Source organism: Chiroxiphia lanceolata, chromosome 19, assembly GCF_009829145.1.
Source record: "Chiroxiphia lanceolata isolate bChiLan1 chromosome 19, bChiLan1.pri, whole genome shotgun sequence".
Lineage (NCBI taxonomy): Eukaryota > Metazoa > Chordata > Aves > Passeriformes > Pipridae > Chiroxiphia > Chiroxiphia lanceolata.
In genome coordinates this window covers 5,150,661-5,175,069 of record NC_045655.1, presented here as the reverse complement: position 1 = coordinate 5,175,069, position 24,409 = coordinate 5,150,661, and the positions used below count along the sequence as shown (strand labels likewise).

The following is a 24,409-nucleotide window of genomic DNA, read 5'->3' as shown; positions in this document are numbered from 1 at the left end:
CCCTGAGGGACACACGAGCAGGCTGCTGCTGCAGTGATGCCCTCCCCAGCACCAGCCTGGAGGGCTCACAGGGAGCTCCTGCCCAGCACACATGTTGTTACAGCACAGTCACCCCGCACTTTGCTCTATCATTACAGGGCAGATTTCGTTTTGTGAACTAAATGACATTTCTCTGTCATGTACCAGCACAATCCCCAACACCTCACAAAACTAAAGAGAGGAAGTTTCTAGTCCCAGAGTCAAAAGGGTCAATGAGCTTATTCAGCTACGTGGGTCAGATGCCCTGGGTGAAAAAATAGTTACTGAGCCAATGACACACTCGGAATCTGACTGTCCAATTTTAACACAAAGTGAGATCCCACAACACTGATAAAAATATCAATTAACGAATTAAAAAAAAAATAATCCTGAAGTTTCTTCCTAGTCTAAGCAGCCAGCCAGGAATCCTGGTGTTTCCTGTACAGTGTCACCTTACCTGCTGTGTCATTCCACAGGGTGCTCTCTTCTTTCATGTATTTCAGGAATGTACTGAGATGCATAGCTGAGGAAGTTCTATGATTACATACTACTACACCTCCTTAGGAAAAGCCTCCCAACCTCTCTGGAATACACCCAAAATGTTGGCCAGCCCAACTCTAAGAGGAAGCGAATGAATCACCCACATTTGCAGACTTCAGAAAAACCAAAAAACACAAACCCACAAGTTTTCCGGGAAGGACGGAGATTCCTCCTCCCTCTTCCCTGCTCCCACTTTCTGGTTTAAACTGAACCCACAGACAATACACTAAGACAAGGTTGTACCCTAGTGTGGGAAACCAGAGCAACTTCAACAACCTGTAGCACAAGGACAGAGAAAAGGCTTCTGACAGAAGTCATATGTGGTGAGGACAAAACAAGCACAAAGAGGCTGTTCATGATGTATCATTTCCAGCCTGTTATCCAACTGCCTAGTAACTCTAAATTTAGAAAATGTGGCTATTTTGTCTCAAAACTAATGTTGTTTCAAGAAACTTGGACTCAGAGGCTGAACAGAAGCATGAACATTGCTTGCAACAGTCATGAGAATTATTCACTTGGATTAGATACGTAACCCAGCTTCCAAGAGGAAAAACACCCCACAACTTTTATCTTCAAAAGCAGAAAGAAGGGCAAAACCAAAAGACAAACAGGGCCTTGCTGGAAATCTGATGAACTCTCAACAAAAATATTAAGCAGTGCTCCATGGACACCTCAAATAGTGAAAAGTAAAGGTGTGAGGGCACTTGGGATGGGCAGAAGCCCCAACTGCTGTAGGGCTGACACCTCAGACCCCTCTCCAGCAGCAGGTTAAGACATAATGACCATTTTAGTGGCACGTGGAGTAGGGCTGGATGAAGGAAAATACAAAGGCTCCTTGGTGATCAGAGTGCTACTCAAGCTCCAACTGTGCTTCAGTACAGCTGCTGCCAACAATTTCACTGAGGACTGAGATCTAGGACCAGTCCTTTAACAACAGATCATGAGCCAAGAGGCTTGAAACATCCACTTAATTCTAGAAACACCACCACAGACTAAATTAACAGCCTATATCTGGGCTGCTCTTCACTGACTACCTTTCTAATCCAGCCTTGCAAAATCCTCAGATCATGAGATTTACACCTAAACTAACTTTTAAAAACGCTGGGTTATTCAGACCAGCTCCTCACACGAGTATAACCAACTCAAACTCGAGTTTCACAATACCAAGTGGTACAGTAAGTCATCAAATTCCCAAGCATCCCATTTCACACATATGCCAAATAACCCATGCACTGTGGTTCTGGGGGAGAATAATTTACCCAGACAGAAATCCGTAGCTGTAACTGAACTGAGGAACATCAGAAGTTTTTCCACCAAGCAGACAACTCACTTTCTCCAGCCCTGGAAAGGGTGAAATAGAGAAGGCATTGAGCACACACCAGGAAAACACCACCTGGCAGCACTAACTCTGGCTGTCTTACCCAGAGTCACCTGAGGGGAAAGTTTTTGTCACCTTTCCAACACTGCACTGCCACATCAGAGCCCAGAAAATGCTTTGAAGATGAAAAGTGCTACTTATTTGCTAAGTATCCTTATCAGCAGAAAAGCAGGACCGTTTCTTACAACCAAAATGATTCACATGCAAAATTCGTTTATTCTCAAAGAAGTTATATCCTTTCAAAAGCAGGTAAAAAAATAAATCAGCCATGATGGAACTAATTCCAGCTCACAGTATTAGTGTATTTCACTAAGCAGAAGGTTCATCATCCACTGACAAATGAAAACTATCCAGTCACTTCCACAGGAATGATGCACCAGGAACTCCCAGCTTTGGGCTAAAAAAAAAACCAGTTAAAAGTCTTAAGCTCCTGATCCTTCCAGCTGGTGATTAAATAGCCCTCTTCACTTGTCGGTCTCCAAACCCCTCCCTCACAAGTAGAAAAGCTGAAGGCTTCACAGGCAGTGGTAAGAACAAACCACAGAGGCTGTGTCTGATGTGTGCAGAATACAGAACCACATGTTACCACTGCTGCAATTTTATTGTACAAAACCCACCCTGCTTAATGGACCAGGGGCATGGCTGTGCAGCTTCTCTTCAACTCAAGAGGCTGTGAAGTGATACCACTGCAAATGCAGGCTGAGCAGGGTTTCCTTGTTCCTAATGTGCTCCTGTGAATTTAAGTTTTCCTGGCCTGGAAGCTACAGTAAGATACCAAGTGCTCCTGTCCTCTCCTGCAAGTCCTTGGTCTCACCTCCCACCAACAGCCTCCACAATGACCATCCTTTCACACAGAGAGCTGCAGCACCAGCTGTTGAGGAAAGAAACAGAGGTCACAATTTTAAAGGAAATGGCAAAAGCATGGGAAAAAACTCAGCTTTGTAATCCCAAAGAAGCACCTATCTAGAGCATTCAACATACATCAGCAGGTTGTTCAAATCCTTTGAAAAACTGGACAGACTATTTAAAGGTGTAGCTTGTTATGTCCCACTTCCAAGACCTCAGCATATGTGCACAAAAAGCATTTTCTGTCTTGGCTTCCACCTGCTCCCCCTGTATACTCAAGCAACTCCTACCCCATGACAGCAGCTAACAGAGGGAGCAAGTCAAAAAAAACCACCAAAACTAGAGGGTCTCATCAAGACACTGCTCTAGACACCACTTCCACACATTAACTATTCATTTGTTAAATTTTAGACCAGCAGGTACACGGTGTACATTTCAAGCTTACAACATACAGGCATCAATGCTATTTAGTTTAAATCTTGTCTGTAACCTGAACTGCCACCTGCACCTGACCATTGGAGAAGGCTGAACAAAGCACGAAAATGATGTAATTTCTTTTCAAAACAATCCAAAACGTCTGGTGTACAGAGGCACAGATTTCTTAGTCTGAAAATCTGATTACTCTCAACCCACGATTTCGGCCTCGATCTACAGGTCACGTTCTGAGAGAGGGAGGAATTCCATCTGCAGGTGGCTTATTGAATCTGTCTCCCCATTCAGTCACTTTAAACCCTAACAGCAGTGGCAGAAAACAAAGGTAACACGACCTGTACTTCCCCTCACCTCTCCTGCACAGGCACACATCCAACATACAGTTATCAAGTCCACATCCACCTCCAATATGTTTGTTCCCATCTACACCAGACTACGAAGATTTCAGCCCAGTAAGTGTTCACCATTCCCACCTGAGTCACTTCCACAGCCCAGTCCAGGCTCTCCCAAGGGCTGGGGCAGAAAGCACAGCCGACACACAACTCCATACCTTTCTTTTTGCCAGATGTGCAGTCAAATGCCTGAGGCTGGTAAAACTAACCCTGAAATGCACAGTAAGAGATGTTTTCTATCCAAAACACACCTGAGCCCGTAACACACCAAACTGCACGAAATTGGGCTGTGTGTGCTCTGCAGGGACAGGATTCTCTCTGCAATTCAGTCTGCACAGACTGCAAACAGCATTAAAGCTAAAAGGACACCTGTCAACTTGAAACTCAGGCACATCTGCCCATGCTGCAGCTATTACAGTAATCAGCAATTTTCACCACCTCTACTGTGAAAACCACACGTTTTTCATCGTATTTGATGTTTGAAATCACCTCTTACAATCATTACCGCTCTACCCCCCACGTAGTCTGCTCCCTTCACAGGAACATTTAACATTCAGAACGAAAAAATCCTATCAGTATCTGTCAAAGAGAAACCTCTGCAAAGTTCCAGGGCACTGCCATTAAGAGAAACTTGCTTTAGCTTAAGTTAACTTCATAAATTCCAGTTAGCAGAATATTTTGGTTTCAGTCACAAACATGCACACTTATATTTAGCTGCAAGGGCAAATGGAAGAAAGCTCAAATATTACCATACAGTCTCCCTAGGGGTTTTTTTTTTTGTTCCAGGAGTTAGCATTCTCCTACCTTGCCACAGATATAAAGATCTCAGGAGTGGAACACACCAGCTACACAATGAAGAGCCTGATCTGAGTTACAGGTCAAGTGCTCTGGAGCACTACACAAAAAGCAGAAAGCCAAGCTATCAGCTCACATCTCTCAGTTCCAGGAAAATCAGGATTGACAACCTCAAAAGCAAATGCAAAGGCTTCATCTTAAAGTATCAGCTCCTGTGATTAGGACTACCCAAGCAGAGGTGTGTTTGGGCAAAGACCCTGCACATGATGGGAGGTAACAGTGGAGTGGAAACAACGAGGCAGGTTTTTCCTAAGCAGCATTTAGGAAGGTGTCATCACCTTCTGAGCTTTGAAATCCCCCAAGTAATTAAACAGTCAAAGGAGAAGAGGCTTTTAGCTTTGCAAACACCAATTATTTCCCAGCACCAACACAGATGTTGAACATTAAAAATAATGTCTTTTCTCTGAAGACAGGGGAGGAGCTGAGGGCAGCTGCCATGGGCAAGCAAGACCTTGCCCTGAAAACTATCTGTCAAACCTTCTGTCATTTAACTCCAATGAAGAATCTTCAGCCAAATAAGAAACTTTTTAAAATTGCTTTAAGTCACTTTTTTTGTAGAAGTCTGCACTGGAGCTGCATCACATCAGCAAAGAAAGAACTTGTATGTGAACGCTGCAGCAAAATGTCTCACTCACACAGGTATTTCAAAGCCTGTCACAGGCATTGATTGATTTCTTCTAAAGCTTTTAGTGCACATTAGTTTGTTTACTAGTCCTAAAAGCATTACTAATTTAGTTAGGGTTTTTTAAGCTACGCCAGCATGTTGGAAGGGAGTGCACCTTGGGAGAAAGTGTGTCACAAAAACTGCCTGCTGGGGGCCAGGCTCCATCCATTTTAAAAATAACACTCCTGTCTACATTTGGAATAATTATAATAAATGGCTTAGCCCAGATGGCCACTTGCAACTCCTGAAATACCAATTCACTGTGCAAACTGTACACAAAGCAGTAACAGTGTACACTATTTAGTACTCCTGAGACTTCCACACTGCCAGTTGTGCCGGATTCCACTTTTGCAGTAAAATATTAATGATGATCCCCAAGTCTACATCACAAGAGCCAAACAAATCAAAGTGAAACGGGGAATTGACTCAAGGGTACCTAACCTTGCAATGGATACTCACAGGATGGAAAGGTCACGCATTAATCGGTTCTATTTTACGCAGAACTGTAAAAATTCCCCGTAAGCCTTTTCTGTCTCTAACAGCTACAAACATCAGGTGGTTTCAAAGAACCCCCCTGGGAGACTAACTGAAATGTCAGATGCATGAGGAGGGTTAGATACAGCTTCCTCACGCAGTAAAACCCACTATTAATAGATTTATGGGCATGGAATTCGTTTGCTGCCACAAAACTAGAGTTCTGCACCGTGGCAGCATTTCCTCACAGCTCCTGAGCAGGATCCTGCTGTCCCTCTTCACCTGCTGCAACGTACCCACGCTGCATCACAGCACTTCCAGACAGCCAATGTTTTACCAGGTTTGAAGATGGAAGATTTTTAAGGCTGTTTTCATCCCTCAGTTGCAAGTAGGTTCCATGGAGTCACTAACTAGGATTAACATCTGAAGAGTACACACTGGAGGGCTGAGATCTCAGCAGTGAGGGCTGAGTGGCTGTGAAGGGACAGAGGGAAAACCTAGACCTTCAGGATCTTCAGAAACTTCTTCTGCAGCCTTATATGAATATCTGAGGTCAAGAAATTATAGCAGCAAAGGGTGGAAAGGAACAGAAGGTCTGCGTGGGATGAAGCAGAGCTGAATTCATAGAGAGTCCTTTGGAGATAACATCAAAATAATTTCCAGGCAATGAGTTTATGAGCCACTGGGTCTGAGGAGTCCTGAGAGTTTGAATCTGTTTCCGAAGCAAAGATGAATGTGGTAAGAAAGTCATCCAAACCCAACTGTATTCTGGATCTTACAAAAAAGGCTTCTAAAAACCGTAAAAAGAATTGCACCTTGACTCTCAAGGCAAACCTCCACGGTCCCTACACGCCCATCAACCAGCACTGCCTGTGTACCACAGCATCACACCAAGCCCTGGCTCCCAGAGGCAGGCACAGAGCTGGAGGCAGGGAACTGGGAGCTGAAGGCCTTCAGATAAGGTGCTGAAACACAACACCTGCACTTTCCATTTCCCCCAGCTGCCTCACCCAGGCTTTGTGAAAATGAAAGGTGGCAGAGAGCTCTGGGGTTCTCAGGTGAGAGGCAGGAGGAAGGGCAGCAGCGTTTCAAAGTCCCCAAAGCTGACTAATACCTAATATGTTCGAACACTTCCGTGAAGTTCCCAAAGGCAGCTCAAGTGTGCAGCAGGAATGCTAAACTACAGCTGAGAAACCCTGAAATTAAAATTCAGCTGGGTCTCAAGTACTCCTGCTAATTTGTCACAAAAAATCATCAGGGGTTAACACCAGTTCACAGTACTTTTACAGTCTGCATTCCAAATTACATTTGAGCATTCAAACAGTACCATGAGAGAAGAGATATGGCTTTAGCCAGCCAGAGAAACTGCTCTGCAGGTTTGTTGGGTCAGGCAAGACATGGATGGCAAATATATTTGGAAAGGAAAGCTTTCTCCTTCCAGGTCTGCTTGGGTTTTACAATATTCAGCAACAGTGTTTTAAATGGTCATGGAAAGCAGGAAAGGGGCATGAGGAGCCAGAGGGTAAGAAATCCTGGCTCTTCTGTTATTCACATCATTGTTGTGATACTGCTAATGACCATCAACAGGGGAACTAAAGGCAGGAATGTGCTCAGATATACAATTATTGCAGGAGCTGGTGGGGCTTTGTACCAACTGCTAAGCTCTATTTCAAGAGAAAGTTTCTATTACTGATTAACATCAGTGATTGTGTGCCCGGGGTTTAAGTGGCATCCTGCCTACCATTCCCAACAGGAAAGAGCAACAGCAAGTGTTAAACTTCCATAAGCAAAAGCAAAAGTGACTGGCCAACCTATTCCCTGGCCAAAAAAAAAATAAAATAACTGTCCATCATTTAAAGAAAAGACAGGAAAGCTCAAGGATTATAACTGGGTACAGAAAGCTGCTTTTCACCTTTGCACTGGGAGCCGAAGGTGCAATTTCACCAGCCTCAAAATTTGCAACAACTTCTATTTGTCCCTCAGTTACAACACTCACTCTATCCAATGCATGCACCAGGGTTTGTAGATCTCGAAGCACCTGACAAACAGGAGGTGGAAAGGCACCTTCCACACAGAAGCAGGACCTAATACACAAAATAGGCACACGAAAGCTCAGCCCCCATGAGCACTTTTACCCTCTGCTCATTTCAGAATTAAGAGTTCAGGGAAATAAAATGGTAAAACAAGCACCCTCTGGAGCCCACGGTTTAGCTGTGACCAGGACAGGTTAATATTTAAGGACATCAAAGAAGAATCTCACAGCCAAAGATGCCAGAGAGTCAGTCACAGCCAAAAGATATATCTTCAGGCAACAGCACCCAAAAGCCAACAAACTTTAGACCCAGGACAACCACAGCTTATGTTTTTTACCCCTCCCAGCATGGACAGTGACAAGCATGCCAGGTTTACCTGGCTGGTTCTCACACAGTGGTGTAACCCCAAAAGGGCTGGGTCAGCAGAGAGCTAAAAAACCCGATTGTAACGACGAAACCACAATCGGTCCAACTGCATGTTCCAAATGGTGTCAGGTTTGTTTTTAGCAAGCCCAAGCTGCAGTGCAGACTGTACACAATGCCTCTCAATTTTGTTAGTGGGCAGCTTTTCAAATGAAAAAATCAATAGCAGCACACCTAAATTTCTCAAGCACTCAGGAAACTTCTCCCCGGGGTCCATTACCTGAGCAGTAAAAGCAACTACACCAGAGCAGGACCACGAAAAGGAAAGATAGACAGTTTATTTACATAACTGTCTTTGATTTCTGATCCTCCCCAGTCCAGCTTTTTCTACCACTGCAAAGGGTACAGGTACCAAGTGACTGAAGTCAGAGCTAATGCTTCTGGAATTGGGAACCCAAAAGCAACAACTAAATCTGTGTTTACTCACCCAAATCGAGGCAGCTTTGTTTAGATGCTGAAAACCACACTCGGGACAAATTTTTGCTGCAACAGCACACAGAGATTTTATTGGAAAGGAGCAGTGATTGAATCGTGGGATCTTTTGGAGAAAATAAGCTTTTTTGTTGTTGTTGTAAGGTAGAAATAAGTCACGTAGCAGTATCTTTTCTGAATACCTGTTTTCATTTTCCTTATCTCCAACTGGTCACGTGCCTAATGACACTACCACCTAAATTTAGCTCATTCTGCCAGCACTGGCAATCCTAGCGATGCCTGTAAGACTGCAACACACCTTTCTTCCTCTCAGTCTCTCCTCTCTCCTGTGGTGTACGGGGCCACTTCTGAAACAGCAAAGCAGACGGGTCTCCAGAAGGCTCCTGCCTCCCTCTGCCACCCCAGAGGGGCAGAGGGACCCTGCAGGGACAGTGCAGGCGCCCGGTTCTGCTCGATGCAACGCCCATCCCTGGCAGCCCCTTTGTGCTCCATTACAGTGCCCCCCTCGCCTGCTTTTGTCTCCAAACTGTCAGTCAGCCTGTGCTAAAACCCCACGCCAGACCAACTTTGGGAAGTGGGAATAGTCCAACGCAGACCTACACCCCGTGGCTCGTCAGATATAATTAAGAGGTCACAGATTTACATATGCCTCATCAGCAAGGGGTGAGGGCTCACATAAACAAGGGCAGATCCAAACCATGGTTGCTTCCTGCCGAAATCCTTATCCAGTGGAGGTTTCCCCTGCTCGGCTGCTGACTCCCCTAGAACAGGCGATGACGACACCGTGCAATAAAGGCAGACACTGGCCAACATCCCCCAGCAAGTAAGACGGGTCTGGAAGCTCGCTCAAATCACCTTCACAGCCAGGCTTCTCCTTATGCCATGAAGCCCCAGTAAAGCACACACAGCAGCAGCATCCATGCCGGGCTGCCAGAAGGAGGGTGATGAAGGGAGCGAACAGGATTTCACCCTCTGGAGGACAGCGGGCAAGGACGGGGGTCACGGGGGGGGGGGAAAGAGGGAGCAACCACCCCCTTTTCTCGGGAGCCTCCGGAGCACCCGCCACCGCACCCGGCCCCGCACCCGCAGGCCGCGCAGGCCCTGCCCCGGGAGGCCTCCGAGGCGGCGGACGGACCCAGGGGACGGGGGGGACCCAGGGGACGGACCCAGGGCCGCGGGGGTCGCCCTCCCCCCCGGTTACCTTGGTCTCCTTGACGTGCTGCTTGATGCCCTCCGGGTACCACTGCACCCGCACGTAGCCCCGCCGCAGCGGGCTGGCTCGGCCCTCCTCGCCGCCGCCGCCGCCGGGGCCCCCCGACTCGGAGCCGCCCGAGCTGGCGGCCCCGCCGGCCGCGGCCCCGCGCCCGCCCTCCTCCGAGTCCTCCTCCGAGTCCTCGCCGTGGATGAGCCGCACCAGGCCGAACCGCACCGAGCCGCGGTAGCGGCCCGACACAAGGTCGTGCGAGAAGAGCAGGCGCTGGGAGCCGCCGGGCGCGGCCGAGAGGGGCAGGGCGGCGGGGGGAGCGGCGGCCGGCGGGGCCGGGGCCGGCGGGGCCCCCTCGTCGGGCTGTTCCGCCATGGCGCCGGGGAGCGGGGAGCGCGCGGCCGGCAGAGGGGAGGGCAGGGGAGGGGCCGCAAGTAACGGCCCGGGGGCGGGGCCACGGCGAGGGGCACGCCCACCGCGGGACAGGAGACACGCCCACCGCGGGGCAAGGGACACGCCCACCGCGGGACAGGAGACACGCCCATCGCGGGACAGGAGACACGCCCACCGCGGGACAGGGGACACGCCCACCGCGGGACAGGGGACACGCCCACCGGGAGGGAGGGGCGGGAGGGGAGGGGGGGATGATCCATCGCCGACCCCTGGGATGGGAGGGATAGCGACATCAGCGACCATCGACCCCAGGGGTGGGAGGCTGAGCTGTATCATCGACCATCGACCCCAGGGATGGAAGGGAGAGCGACATCACCGACCATCGACCCCAGGGGTGGGGGGCTGAGCTGTATCACCGACCCCAGGGATGAGGGAGCTGGGGGGTTGCTGTGCTACATCACCTGCCCCAGGGATGGGGGGCTGCGCTGCATCGTCCTCTGATCCCCAGGAATGGGGGGGCTGCGCTGCATCACCGACCATCATCCCCAGGGATGGGGGGGCTCCACTGTATTGTCCCCTGATCCCCAGGGATGGGGGACTGCATTATCCTGTGATCCTGCATTATCCTGTGATCCTGCATCATCCTGTGATCCCAAGGGATAGGGGAGCTCTGCTGCATCGTACCCTGATCCCCAAGGATGGGGAGGCTGCACTGTATCATCCCTAGTGATGGGGGGGATCTGCTCTGCATCGTTCCCAGGGATAGGGGGGCTGTGCTGCATCACCCCACAGACCCCAGTGTTGGGGGAGTCTCTGCATTGCATCATCCCCTGATCCCGGGGATTGGAGGGCTGAACTGCATCAACCCCTGGCCCCAATGATGAGGGGGCTGCACTGTATCATCTCCCACTCCCCAGGGATGGGGGGCTGCACAGCTTCATCCATCTCCCTGAGCACAGGTGGGGGCCCATCCTGGCACTGGGCACTGCTCTTTGCTGGGAGCTGCTCTCCAGCTAACATCAAAGCCTGGTCTTGCTTTTTATGGCTCCTAGAAGCCCTCATTAGGGTGTGCAAATGAGCTGAATATTTGGCTTCACTGACTCTAAAGGTTTTCTGCTCTGTCTGCAAAGATTTTGTAAATAGAAAAGTTTTTTGAGCAGGTCCCGCTGCTCTGACAAGTGAATAACTAAAGGAATCTGAAATAGCCTTCACTGCCTGTCCTCTATCCCAACATATCCTGCTTCTTCGTTCCCTAGATCTCCCTGCTGGTGCAGTGCTGGCTGGAGTATCAAGGAAATGCCTGAAATCCTCAGCCTGACTTGTGCTGTTGCAGGAAAACTCCCAGGAGCAGCAGAGCAGCTATTTCCCTCTTGCCCTCTCCCTCTCTCCAACGCCAGACTGCTCTGCCCCAGCTCGATCAACCCCTTCCAAGGTCTCTCCTTTATCCAGCCAGGATAAAGGTCTACCCATGCCCGCCTCTGAAATTCTGGACCCCCCTCCTCAGGCCTGCTGGGATTTTCCAACCTTGTAAATGGCCCTAAACCCCTGGGAAGCAGCTGGGAAGAGGTTGGGGCAGAGGTTGTGTGTTGGTGTGGGATGCACTGGGAGCTCTGCCTGGCTCCTTGGCTGTCCGGAGCTGTGGGTGGCAGGACAGCAGGATGCTCCAAGTGAGGTGAACTACAGACTATCCCCATCCTGCCTCCAAATCAGGGAGCTGCAGGCAGTGAGGCACTCCAGCACCTGCCTTCCCACAGGCCAGCCTGACCACACCAGCATTTAGTCACTCTCTACACCATCACTTTAACCAGAAGGGCAGCGTGTTCGTGTGATTCCTTGCTGGAGCATTTCTCGGCTTCAACCTCAGGGATAAGGAACAGAATAGAGCTAAAAGGGACCATTGGGTAGGAAAATAGTGGCATACCCTTGGGAAAAGGCTATTTAAATATCCATTCAGTGGCTTTACAGCAGTTTCCAGGGATGTGCTTCTGGGAATACAGACCTGTGTCCACAAGCCCTGACCTCTGTGAAGTGGACAAGGTGGAGGGTTGAAAGGCAGCACTCAGCACTTGCTGAACACATAAGTGCCTCTGGCACAGGATTTCACCCTCTGACCATTGCTGTGCTGTAGGGGAGAGCGTGGCACATCTCCCCAGGGCAGTGGAGCTGTGGGTAAGGTGTCCAGCCCACCTGGAGCTGTGGATAAGATACCAACCCCTCTCCCTCTGTAGCCAGGGAGAGTTGTGTCTTTGTGAGAGCAGAATCAGGCCTTTGGAGGGGGAGACGGTGCCCTCTGGCTCCATTTGAACTGGCGCCATGTTCTTCTCGAGGTTTCAAAGCAGAGCTCTCTCCAGCACGGTGATGCTCCTCATCGTCTCCTTAATGTACATTGTAACAGCCGCTAATAAAATATAGATACACGTAATGGGCACGACCGTGTGTGGAAATGGAAACTGTCCCTCTGCAGGGCAATTACGTGCTGCAGAGCAGTGCTGGGGGTTCAGGTAGCCACAAACAGCCACGCAAACAATCACATTATACAACTGGCTGGGCTCACAGCAGGGGGATTATAACAGGGACAAGTCAGGGCTGTTTGCTGGTTAGCGGGAGTTGAGCCGGGTGTGTTTTTGCCCTGTGATCCCAGCTGGAGCTCTGATGTGCTTCCGTTGGGAAGTGGCACTGAAGGAGGACTCGATGCTTCTCAGGGGAACAACAGCCCAGGGCCTGGGCTGCCACAGCACTGACGGGCTTCGGGTTTTGCAGTCCCTGGGTGTCAAAAAGAGCATCTCTCGCTCGACGTGCCAGGGGACCTCTGCAAGTCCCACCCAGCAAAACACGCAAGATGTCTGTGAAGTGACACATGTCAAGCAGCCCCATGCCCAGTTTAGGGGCAATTCTTGCTATTTAGTCTGTCTTGGAAAGTGATGGCCTTCACTCTGCAGGATCCCTGGAAGCAAAATGCCCATGTGATCTAACCACCTTATGGTAGTTAGGTTAGATCACCAGTGTCTCCCTGTTGAGATACTGGTGCCCAGAGGGTGTCAGGATGCCAGGAGGGTGCCAGAATACCCAGAGGGTGCCAAGATGCCCATAGCACGTGCTGGGATGCCCATAGAATGCTGGGATACCCTGGATACCCATTATCTCCCTGTAGAGATAGTGGTGAAAGGCAAGCCCTGTCCTTCCTCCTTGGGACTCCGCTGGCACTGGATGCATCTCTCACAGGGCATCTCGGCACAGGCCTTTCAGGCCTTAAGGGGCAGATGTTGGGATGCCAGCAGAGTACCTAGATGCCCACAGGGTGCTGGGTTGCCTGCCAGGTACTGGAGATACCCACAGGACAGCAGGATGCGTGGCAGTTGGGTCGCCAGCAGGGTGCCAGGATGTCTGCTGGGTGTTGGGGATGTCTGCCAGGTTCTGGGGTGCCCACAGGGTACTGGAATGGCCACTGGGTTGCCGTACTGTCCACCGGGGATTCCCGGAGAGTGCCAGGACGCCCCGAGGGTGCCGGGATGCCCTCCCTGTGCCGGTCGCGGGCTGTGGCGGGGCTCTGGTGCCACCTCGTGGGCTGTCGCCTCCCGGCGGCTCCGGTCTGGCGGGGGGAGCGGGCGGCACCGGCCCGTGGGTCCCCAGGAGCAGCAGCTCCGCTCGGAGCCCCGGGGCTGCAGCCGGGCTCTGTCCGCCGGGCTGGGGGGCTCCGAGCCCAGGGGCAGGTGAGCCCTCAACCCTCGTCTGCTCTGCTCCACAACCTCTCCTCGGCCAACCCTCCCAATATTTTCCTCTTTTGCTGCTTCCCTGATGCACAGAGTCCCTGTCCTTCGGGAAAGGCAATTCAGTGCAAAGCTCGCTGCTCGGGTCACGGGGAATGCCTTCAGACCCTCCCACAGGGATAGCTGGGAGTTTATTACCATCAGGCAGACAAGCAGCTCAGCAGGAATCCCTGAGTCCTGATCACATCAGGGAAAAGAAATACTAGCAAATGATGCAGCATATGGCAATCCTTCATCCTGTCTTAGTGAGCCCAGTAAACCTCCGGGGGCTGGGTGGGCAGGGAATGCTGCTCCCCTGGGAGAGAGGACACTGTCGGTGCCTGGTGCCCCATTTGAGGCCAGGTTGGATGGGGCTTGGAGCAACCTTGTCTAGTGGAAGGTGTCCCAATAGGGTTGGAACAAGATGGTCTTTAAGGTTCCTTCCAACACAAGCCACTCTGTGATTCCATGATTCTACGATCCTGCATGGGATTACCCAGCCCTTCCCTCCTTGCTCGTGCTGCCCTGACCAAACACCACTGGCTCTCCCCACAAATGGCTCAGAGCAGTGTCACCTTGTACATGTACAGCTCGATGTGACCATGATCCTCCTCCGCTCCCTCCTCTCACCCTCTTTGCTGAAACCAAGACCTTACAAATCCCCTGAAGGGGCTGGTCCAGGCTCAGCCTTGCTCTCCAGGGTTTTTCTTCCCCGTAGGTGGCATCTGGTCTCCAGTCATCTCCAGGGCTGCCAACAGCAGTGTGCCAGGGGCTGGAGCTGCACCAAGGGCAGGAGAGCTCCTGTGAGAAGCAGGAGAAACAATAATCACCAGAACTGCCTATTCCTAAAGTCAGAGCTGGATCTAAACTGCTTGGAGGTCTGGAACTGGAGGATAGGGACTCTCTGCAAAGCCCCTTCCCATCTGCCTGGCCTTCTCCTCCCAGAGTGGCTCCTGCAGCCTCTGGTGAACCCCATCTTCCTTCCTCCCAGGGACTGTGACATGAGTGGCCCTGACCTAGTTATAAACCCCAGCCCTGCAGAGAGGAGGAGAGGAGGTTAATCGCCACCAGTGCTGTGCTCCAGGGAGGGGATAAAAGATATCCTGGCTGGGTCCTTGGCTCTGGCTCCTGCCTTTGGCTGAGATTGCCATAGCTGAGCAGACATAGTGAAACTGTCCCTCAAACTTGTTTGTTCTCTTTCCTCAAAGGCCCATGGAGAGGAGTAACAAGATACACCAGCCCTGAGAAGGCAGGTGTTTAAATACTGCAGGTCTAAGCCAAAGTCTACAGCCTATTTCCCCTGAATCCAAATAAGCTGTGAAGTAGCATCCTTTCATCCCTTCATCCCTTCCCCAGCTCCCTGTGACTGACTGGAGAGAACCAGCCCTGCACCCTCACAGAAGGGCATCAGCTGCACAGATGGGCCAAAAGGAATATGCCAGAGGAAAAGCATATACATATGTATTTGCATGTTATGTATATTATATATATATATATTAACATTTCAGAGCACAGAGCACAACCAGCTCCTCCAGGGCCTATTTAGAGCCTGGGGCTGGGGGCTTGCCACCCTCCAGAGGAGCCCTGTATTGCTATTTTGGAAGAGCAGCACCTTGCAGGTTCCTAAGCCACATGGAATATCCTGCTCCAGCAGAGGCTGGAGGCAGGCTGGCTTCTAAGGACCTGTTGGTGAACTAAAACCACTCTTGACAGCATGAGAGGGAGCACTGGGGGATAAAAGCAGCAGGTAGGCAGCCTGGCAGGTGCTGAGGATACCGACTACGTCCAAAGAGCCACATCCTGCTGGGAAGTTACAGCAATGACGAGCACCAGCACAAGTGATGGAAAGGCAGGAGACAAGGGAGAGTGAATTCAGAGCCCACAGTTGACCTTGTAGTGATGCCAAACTGCAGATCCCTGCTGCCACCCCTGCTGGGTCATTGCCAGGAGAAAAGCGTCACCTTCTTGGAAATGTAGGTCCCCGTGGCTAAGCCAGGGGAAGGTGTTAAACAGGGATGTGAACAGTGTCCAGCACGGGAATTATGTGAGTCTGGGAGAGAGACCTCTCTGATGGCGTCACACAGGGGAGGATCCTGATGCCATCTGTATCCCCTGAGACGGCAGACACTGCCCCTGAAAGCCAGGGTTGCAGCCGCCAAAAGCAGCTTAATCCCGCTGAGCACCGGGATAATGGGGCACGGCCGGGATGGAGGCAGAGCACGGCACAGCTGAGGAGCCTCTGAGCTGCGTGTGCGTGGCTTCATTGCCAGGCCCTGGCGGAGGGGGGGGCGAGTCGTGATTCATCTGCCTCCCACACGTCGCCCCTCGCTGCAAATCCTCCCCGGAGATAATTGCTGTCTTCCTGAGTGGGTACTCCAACAGAGGGACCAGCCCGGCTGTGGGGCCGCAGTGACAGCTCGGGGCTCTTTGAAGATGCTGAGAGAGCTGCTAAATATGTAAATCTCGGCACACTGCTGTGGCGCTCATTTAATGGAGTTGTTGACCGACCCTCCGCAGCTGTGTGGGAGCAGGAAGAGGCAGACCCAACTAAAACTGTGGAATGCAGCATCCCTGCTTGACTATTCCAGCCACGGGCCAGCCTCTGCTCTACCAGGCTCTTTTAATGGCTGAGAGCTGCTCTGAAATGCCATTTCTGAAAAGCAGAGAGCTGCTGGGTCATACTTCTGCTTTGATTCCATGAAAACAACTTAAAAGAGAGAGATAAGGGCATAGCCCCAGGTCACTTTGCTCATGGCTGGAAACTAAAGCAGGTCCTGAGCTGCTCTGGGAATGTCCCCAGTGGAGCAAAGCCAGCTCTGCTTCCTGCTCCAGGCTTCTTTCAGGGCTGCATCTGGTTCACGATGATAATGATGGTTCCAACATGATGCTCACGCCTGGGATAATCCCCCTTTTATTCCATGTGTCCTGATGGGGACAAATACTGCCTGTTCTGCCCGTCCAGTTTATTATGTAACAGCTCTCAGGGACTGAGGGCTGCGTGGGAGGGAGATGCTTGATTTTTGGAGTAAGCTCCTTGGGGAAGAAACCTTATATCTGACTCCACCATTCCACAAGGAGCCAGCTGATTCCCCTGAGAAACTCCCCACCGCTCAAGCCCAAGCGCTGATCACACCTGGCACAACCAGCAGTCTCACCACAAAGAAAGCTCATCCACTCTGGGCAGGGCTGCCTTTAGTTCCTGCTGGCTGCCAGTGCTGTTGGAGACGTCTGGATCAGGCACAGGACACTGCTCTTCTTTCCTGGCTAAGTCCCCTGCTCTCCCTGCAGAGCAGATCAATCAGCTAAATGCTTTATCCCTCTGCAGCCAGTCACGCCGGGGGAGGGGGGGAAAAAAAGCCTAATGGGATCCTTGTGCTGGCCTGTCACCTTAAAGCCTCTCACCTCTCCCTGTCTTTCATCGGAGTTATAAACTCCTTAGGATGTCATCACGTGCTCCATAAATAACAAATATATATAAGCAGGGAATGCAGGGGATGCAGCAGCCAGAGGAGGGGAGGCAAAACCCCAGATCCTCCTCTTCTGCCAGCGGTGAGACAGCACCACCAGAGCCAGGCGGGCAGAGGAGCAGCGTGGGGTCCCTGTCGGGTAAGCACCCCCATTTCTGTCCCATCCCTGGTGGCACTGGCAGCCTTGGGGACAGCTGCTGGTCCCCTGGCCACTGTCACTTGCCTCTGTATCCCAGAATGGGAGGAATTGCCCCACAGAGGAGGGAGGTTGGTGCATGGAGCTTAGCTTGCTGAGAGTGATTTTGGTGTAGGGAAGGGTGTGACTCTCATCCCAGCCCATGTCCCATCTCTACACTTCCAACACATGCTACCAAAACTCAGCTGTAGGGACTCTTCTCACTGAAACCCTCAGTGTTCTGGGTGTGGGAAGAACTCAAGCTCTTTTGCACAGAATATTTGACTTCAGAACTGGGTGAATAACTCCTTAGTATCAACTAACTTAGAAAATCTAGCTTCAAAGCCAGGCAGACATTCATAACTTAATAAAAGGATGCTGTCAGAGGGGCACTGTGGACTTGCCTGTCAATTTACACGTGAGCATCTCTCTGGACCACGCAGATGGCCTGAGCTCTGGTGCACAAAAACAAGGGGTGGGGGAGGAATTTACAGAGCAGGATCTCGGTTTGCTGCTATGACACACAAATGTGGGCTCATCTCAGGCAGATCTGGCAAGAAGTTACAGCACAAAATTCAGCCTGGGGTATAAGTGACTTGAACAAATACAGGAGGCTGTGTTGGAGCACTGGAACACAGATGTCTTGAGCCAGGGAGAGAAATTTTCCTCATCACTCTGGCTCTCACTTACTGTGTGACTTGGGATGAGTTTCCTTCACCTCTGCAGGTTGGATGCTCCCCAGTGTCCCAGCAGTGCTGGTGCTCCCATGGCAGTGCAGGGCCTGGGGTTGTCTCTGGGGATGGGGAGCATGGCTGGTTCCTCTGTGCTCTGCAGGTTTGTGTACCCCTGCCTCCCCAGAGGACCTTTGCACCTGCAGGGAGCTGAGAAGCAGAGCAAGAAATTAATTTCCAAAAAAACCAAACACAGTTATATCAGCCCTCTAGCTGTATAACATGGGTTGCCAGGAATAAAGTGCTGGAGGGGAAAAAATACAAGAAAAACAAGCCGAGGAGCAGCCTTTCCCCATCACCAACTACTGCTCCAGGCTGTTGGTGGTTGGGGTCTCAGGAAATTTCTGGAATTAGCTGGACGGATCTGATTGCCCTTTCCCAGTTATCTCTAATGGGAATGGAGCAGCCACTTACACAAGAAGTCTTGAACCCCTCAGCTCTGTGAATGTCCCTGTAGAGACTTTCCATGATTCAGTTGTTCCCTTCATTTGCTCTGGGATAAAGTCTTGCTCTTGGACAGTGAGCACTGAATGGTGGCTATTGGTGAGCAAACATCCTTGAGGAATCTGATCGAGTGGATGGTGTCCCTTCTTATTGCAGGGGGGTGAACCTTTAAGGGTCCCTTCCAACACAAACCATTCTATGATTCCATAATCCAGCTCCATAATTCCCATGGCAGCTGAAACACCAGCTCTGCCTGAGGCCATACTCAACTGACCTCTGTGCCCTGCCATCCCTGCACAGCCATCCCAGGCCTGATCCAGCAGCATCCCCAGAACTTGCCCCAGGCACTCAGCACCACCCAGGATCAAACCACCGTTGCATTTTCTAGGTCCATCGAGCCTACCCTCTTGCCTGCTCTGGGATTTATCCGTGTAGATGAGCTCCCAATCCAATTAGCAGGATGAGGAGTTCCAGAAGATTTGATAATAAACTCTACAAATACTACAACACACCCCCCCCAGTACCCTACTCTCCCCTCCAGCTCACCCCTTTTACTTGCTTCCTGCAAGAGTATGAATCACTCATTTCCAGCACCAGTTCAGTCAGCCCTTGTTTACTAAAATGAGCACTGGGAATGCTAAATAATTCTCGTGCCAAGGAAACCCCCTTTCCCTAATGGATCTGATCCCCTAGATACACATCCACTGCCAAAACAGCAATTCACTGAAAATAAATCCCAACACCACGCTGTCTCACCACGGACTGGATAAGACTGGCATTTCAAGCACCCAGCCCTCGGCATTTCAGGATGGAAAATTCCCAGCTTGCGCCAGTTCTGCCCTGTGCAATGTTTGTGCTGGTAATGCTTCTGTTTCCATAAATCCTATTAGCTGGAGGCAAGCCTATAATTAGCAGGGAAAGCCGGCACCTCTGAAACATTAATCAAGAATGACCTGGCTTTGCTACAAATTACTTGAATATTGGGCTGAGCAGGGATGGATGGATGGATGGATGGATGGGTCTGGGAGACATTCCCACTGTTTCTGCCAGTGGGAGGCATGTGCTTAGTAAAGTTATTCACTCAGTTTTTGGTTCTCTCTGAGTTTACTTAGTTCACTCACGTGTGAAAGCAGAGGCAGATTGAAGCTCCAGACTCTGATCCAGGTTGAGGGATTTGTCTGTGCTGTGCAGGATGGGTGCTGCTGGATGAACTCGGGTGCTGGTGACCCTCTGGGGGTAACCCAGTGGTCTGGGGTCCCGTGTCACTGGTGGAGTGTCCTGGCATGGGCTGTGTCTGATGAGATTATGCTACCCAAAGCTCCTGGGGCAGGGGGTGAAGCCCGGGGGCACCTCACCAGGGAGGACACCCGAGGCTCACAGCCTCAGGCACCCGCTTGGTCCTGCCACAGACCCATGTCTGTGAGTGTGGATGTGACCTAAGAGCCCAACAGAGGTTAAGCTGTGTCACTTATCTGCTGAGTGAGCTGGTGGAGGGCGTAGATCCTGTCAGGTCATGCTGTTTGGAGGACGTGGCTCTGGGTGCCTCACGTGTGTCCGTGCCAGGGCACCTCAGTGCACACTCAGTGGCCTGGCCCTGACCTCTTGCTCAGGCACAGCTGTGCTGCTCCACAAATGCAAGAGCATCACAGGGAGCTTATTTTTGGAGCCTCTTAGCTTCCTGCAGCCCCATCCCACTCTGCCTGTCCCCAGGGCAGCAGCTGAACTTGCCCCAGGACCCTCCTACCTGATGCTGCCATGGACTGGGAGATGCTGGGCAGGATGCTCAGCTCCACATCTGCTCCAACTCGAACAGCCCCAGCCCCTCTCCCTGCTCTATCCCATCACCTGGATCACGGGGCTTTTGTCCCTCTGTTCCCTGGGGTTTGCTCAGCCCACAGCCGGTGCCAGCCTCCCATTCCCCAGCTCACAGCGAGGCCAGGCAGGGTCACTGTGGGTGGGTATTTGCTGTATACACACACATGCATATATATGTGTAGGAAAAGCAGGACAAGCAGCCTAACCCTGTCTGTGATCCACAGGTATTTCTGGCATCTAAGAGTGCTGGAGGAGCTTGGCTGGAATAAAGGGCGCCCGTGCCGCCGGGTCTGGGAGCCGGTAGAGGCTGCCCCGAGCAGAGCAGCGGGAAGCAAGGCAGCAGCAGGAGAAAGAGGAGGAGGAGGATGCCGGCGCTCAGCGCGTTGCCTTTCCTGAAGCCCGTTCACCTGAGGTCGCCCGGCAGGTCGCCCGGGGGCCAGCGCCGGCACACGCTGCCAGCCAGCGAGTTCCGCTGCCTCAGCCCCGAGGACGCCGTGAGCGTGTTCGAGATCGAGCGGGAAGGTAACGGGGTGCCCGCGGGAGCTCCGTCTGCTGGACACGACCCATCCCTTTCCTCCACCGGTCCCTCGTGCTCCTTCAGGGCACGCTGTGGTGTGTACCCTCGTGGGAGGGATACAGCAGCCATGACTTGTGTCCAGGCCACCACGGGCTTCCTAATGAGGTGGGGGAGCTTTGTTTAATGAGCTGGAGAACCACAGCCGTAACTCAGCCTGGGGTGGGGATGGTAGGAGGTGATGCCCCAGGCTCAGTAGGACCAGGTGAGTGGGGAGCAGCTCTCCCAAAACAGTCCTGTGAGAGCCAGAGGGCAGGATAGGAGAGGGAGAAGTGGGAGGAAGGATATCGTGTTGTCTCCTATTGTATAGGAGCACTTTGAGATGCACTCCCTGCAACCTTCCCTCTATCCCAGGAATCCCAGCTTCCCTCACCCAGACTAACCCAGCTCATTTCTCCCTCCTCTCCAAGGCCAAGGGCAGCTGGAGAGGTGCCAGGAGGGAGTGTTCAACTCAGCACTCACTGCTCTAGCTCTGGAATTAGCAGTGAGAGCAGAGAGCTGGTCACTGGGCCATGGAGGCTGCCTCTGGAGGAGCTGCTCCCTGAAACCATCCATGTCCCCTAGAACTCCTTTAAACCTAGCAGACAGCAGGACACACACCATCTCTCTCCATCACATCCTGCTTTCCCTCCTCTACATTGGTGCTGGGAGGTTTTCTGAGTCTGAGTGTCCTTGGTCCCCCTCACTGAGCTCACCATTGTCCCCCTCCAGCCTTTATATCCGTCTCTGGGGACTGTCCCCTCCACCTGGATGAGATCCGCCACTTTCTGAACCTGTGCCCGGAGCTGTCCCTCGGCTGGTTTGAGGAAGGGCGGCTCGTGGCATTCATCATTGGCTCCCTCTGGGATCAGGAGAGGCTCAGCCAGGTAAGACCCTGTTCTTCTCACCTTGTGCACTGGTAGAGGCACTGCCAGAGCCTGGGGATCAAGAGAAGCTCCCTGGGGTCCCGAGGCTACTCACCAAGTCTTCTCCCAGAACCAACTACTACAGGGCTGCTCTGGTGAAAATGAACCTTCTCATTAATTAACTTGAACAATGCTGTTAAAAAAATCTGCCAAGTAATGCCCCTCAACATTCATTTTAAAATTAAAAACCCTCCAAGGACGACGGGCGGGGGGGGGGAGGGGGAGGCAAAGTGGGATGGCACAGGGACCCTTCTCCCTTTGGGGTCACTGGGGTGGGGAACCAGCCTGAAGCAGGATGGTCCCACTAACCCCTGCCTCCCCCCCTCGGCAGGCAGCGCTGACCCTGCACAAGGTGCAGGGCACGGCCGTGCACATCCACGTGCTGGCCGTGCACCGCACCTTCCGGCAGCAGGGCAAGGGCTCCATCCTCATGTGGCGGTACCTGCAGTACCTGCGGTGCCTGCCCTTCGCCCGCCGGGCCCTGCTCATGTGCGAAGATTTCCTCGTGCCCTTCTACCAGAAGTGCGGGTTCGAGGCGCTGGGTCCCTGCGAGGTGACGGTGGGGGGCCTGGCCTTCATCGAGATGCAGCATTCGGTGCGGGGACACGCCTTCGTGCGCAGGAACAGCGGCTGCTGAGTCCCCTCCGCTCCGTCCCGGCTTGGGAGAGAGGCTGGGGTGGGATAAGAGGCTGCAATCCCTCTCCGTCCCCACCACATCCATCTTCCCCGGCTGGCCCTGGCTACAGCTACTCCCTCTGCCGCATCTGCCTTCCAGCCACATCAGCCCGGCCCCGTCACATCCCTGCAGGGCTGGGCACAGAAATTCCTGTGCCTGAGCCTGCTGGAAGCAGCTCTCTGGGCTCTGCTGATGAGCCTCGGTGGGTTGCAGGGCCACGAGCCCCCTGGGATGGAAAGGCTCTGCCCTGGGAACAGCTGGGGGCTCTAGTGGTTTAGAGGCACTTACACCCACCACGGTTTGCTGACACACCCAGCAGAGCCCCTACAGAGCCCCAGCCCTGCACCCCCTCCCACCACCACAAGTGGAGCACACCCTGTCCAAGCTCTTCCTGAGCAGCCCCCAGACCAGCCTCTGATCACAGACATATTTCCAGACCCCTTGGAGCACACCCCCAGACCAGGCAGGGGTCCTGGCAGCCACCTCCCCCCCTGCCCACAGACATCTTTCCAGACCCCTTGGAACACGTGGCCATGGCCCATGGCCACTCCCAGCTGCATGTTGAGGAGCCTTCCCAGGAAGCCAGTCCAAACCATTTGGTTCTCCCTGTCCCAGACCCGGCTCAGGAGAAGCCTTCTGCAAACACCTCAGGCTGTTGGGAAGCAGCAAATAAAGATGTGGCAGTGATTTTCTATACAGCCCATGTGTGTTCCTGTCCTTCTCTGACAATCACCCTGCCACGAGGCCAGAGGAGGAGCACCAGCTGGCCCAAGGGGAGCTATCCAGCATCCTTTGGGGCACTTCAGCCTCAAGGGAGAAGGGGCAAATCCAGCCTCGGGTCATTCAGTAAAGGGTGAGATAGAGGCAGGGGTGGGTCTGCCCATGGGCAGGGTCAGGAGGGTCCATGGATGCGGGTGTTTGACTTCTCCTTCTGCTCAAGACCCTCCAAATCCTGTCCCCTCCCAGGGAGGGGTTTGAGGAGCACACCAGGGCACAAGCCCCAGGCACTGCCCACTCATCCTCCCTCCTTGCCACACCAACCATCACCAAAACAACCATCACCACCCAAAAGTGCCACATCCCCAGGCCCGAAAAGGGAGAAGAGGCCTCGTGCGTCTCATTAAATACAGGTAGAAATTTATTAAGGGGGGGGGGAAACCCACAGCTTTTAGAAAAAGTATCAAAAAGAGACAAATGAGGTGAAGTGTCTGTCTTTGGCTGGAGCAGCAACTGGAGGGACTGAGCAGGGCTGAAAACTGGCCCCGGGTGGAGGGAGGGATGCAGGTGCCACAGGCTCCTGGGATCACCTGGCCAGTGGTTGTGGAAAGGGAGCCAAGCTCCCAGCCCTTCAATACTCATCCCAGGACATCCTAACTGGGGGATTTCCACCTGCCCCCATTTAAAAGCACTGAGGCCTCCAGCACCAAAGCAACATATAACAGGGGAGACATCCTGGCACCAACCTGGGTCCAAACCAGCCCAGAGGGATCACCTGGACCCCAGGAAGGACCTGCCTTCGTGCCATGGCTGATGGGAAGGCAGAGGAGATGGAGGCAGGAAAGGGGGAAGGCAACTGCCCCATCCTGCACTTCTCCATCTGACCAGCACTGTTTCAGGAAGGGAGAGTTACCTGGGTCTGTAGGCTTTGAAGAAGGGAAAAGAGTAACAGCAGGGACTCAAGGCAGAAGGTGGAAGCACCAACAGCTTCTTGAGAGGTCTGTGGGCTTCAGGAGCAGCCACACAAACCCCCCAGGGTGTTTTTCTCTGTGCCTGCCTACTTCACCATGGCACT

The 24,409-nt window shown here is 52.5% G+C and overlaps 2 protein-coding genes across 2 annotated transcripts in view; one reads left to right on the top strand and one right to left on the bottom strand.

Moving 5' to 3' along the window:
• Window positions 1–10,066, bottom strand: part of UBE2O (ubiquitin conjugating enzyme E2 O) — a 62,146-nt gene extending 52,080 nt beyond the window's left edge. Inside the window, exon 1 of the mRNA XM_032706586.1 lies at window positions 9,689–10,066. Coding sequence (XP_032562477.1) covers window positions 9,689–10,066 — 378 coding nt within the window. The remainder of the gene's footprint in view (window positions 1–9,688) is intronic.
• A 7,276-nt stretch (window positions 10,067–17,342) lies between these two features.
• AANAT (aralkylamine N-acetyltransferase) lies at window positions 17,343–22,578 on the top strand. Its single transcript, XM_032706788.1, has 4 exons — window positions 17,343–17,436; window positions 20,687–20,984; window positions 21,748–21,902; window positions 22,273–22,578. Exons 2-4 carry the CDS (start codon window positions 20,828–20,830, stop codon window positions 22,576–22,578), a joined length of 618 nt encoding a protein of 205 aa, XP_032562679.1. The 5' UTR covers window positions 17,343–17,436; window positions 20,687–20,827.
• The last annotated feature ends 1,831 nt before the right edge of the window (window positions 22,579–24,409 follow it).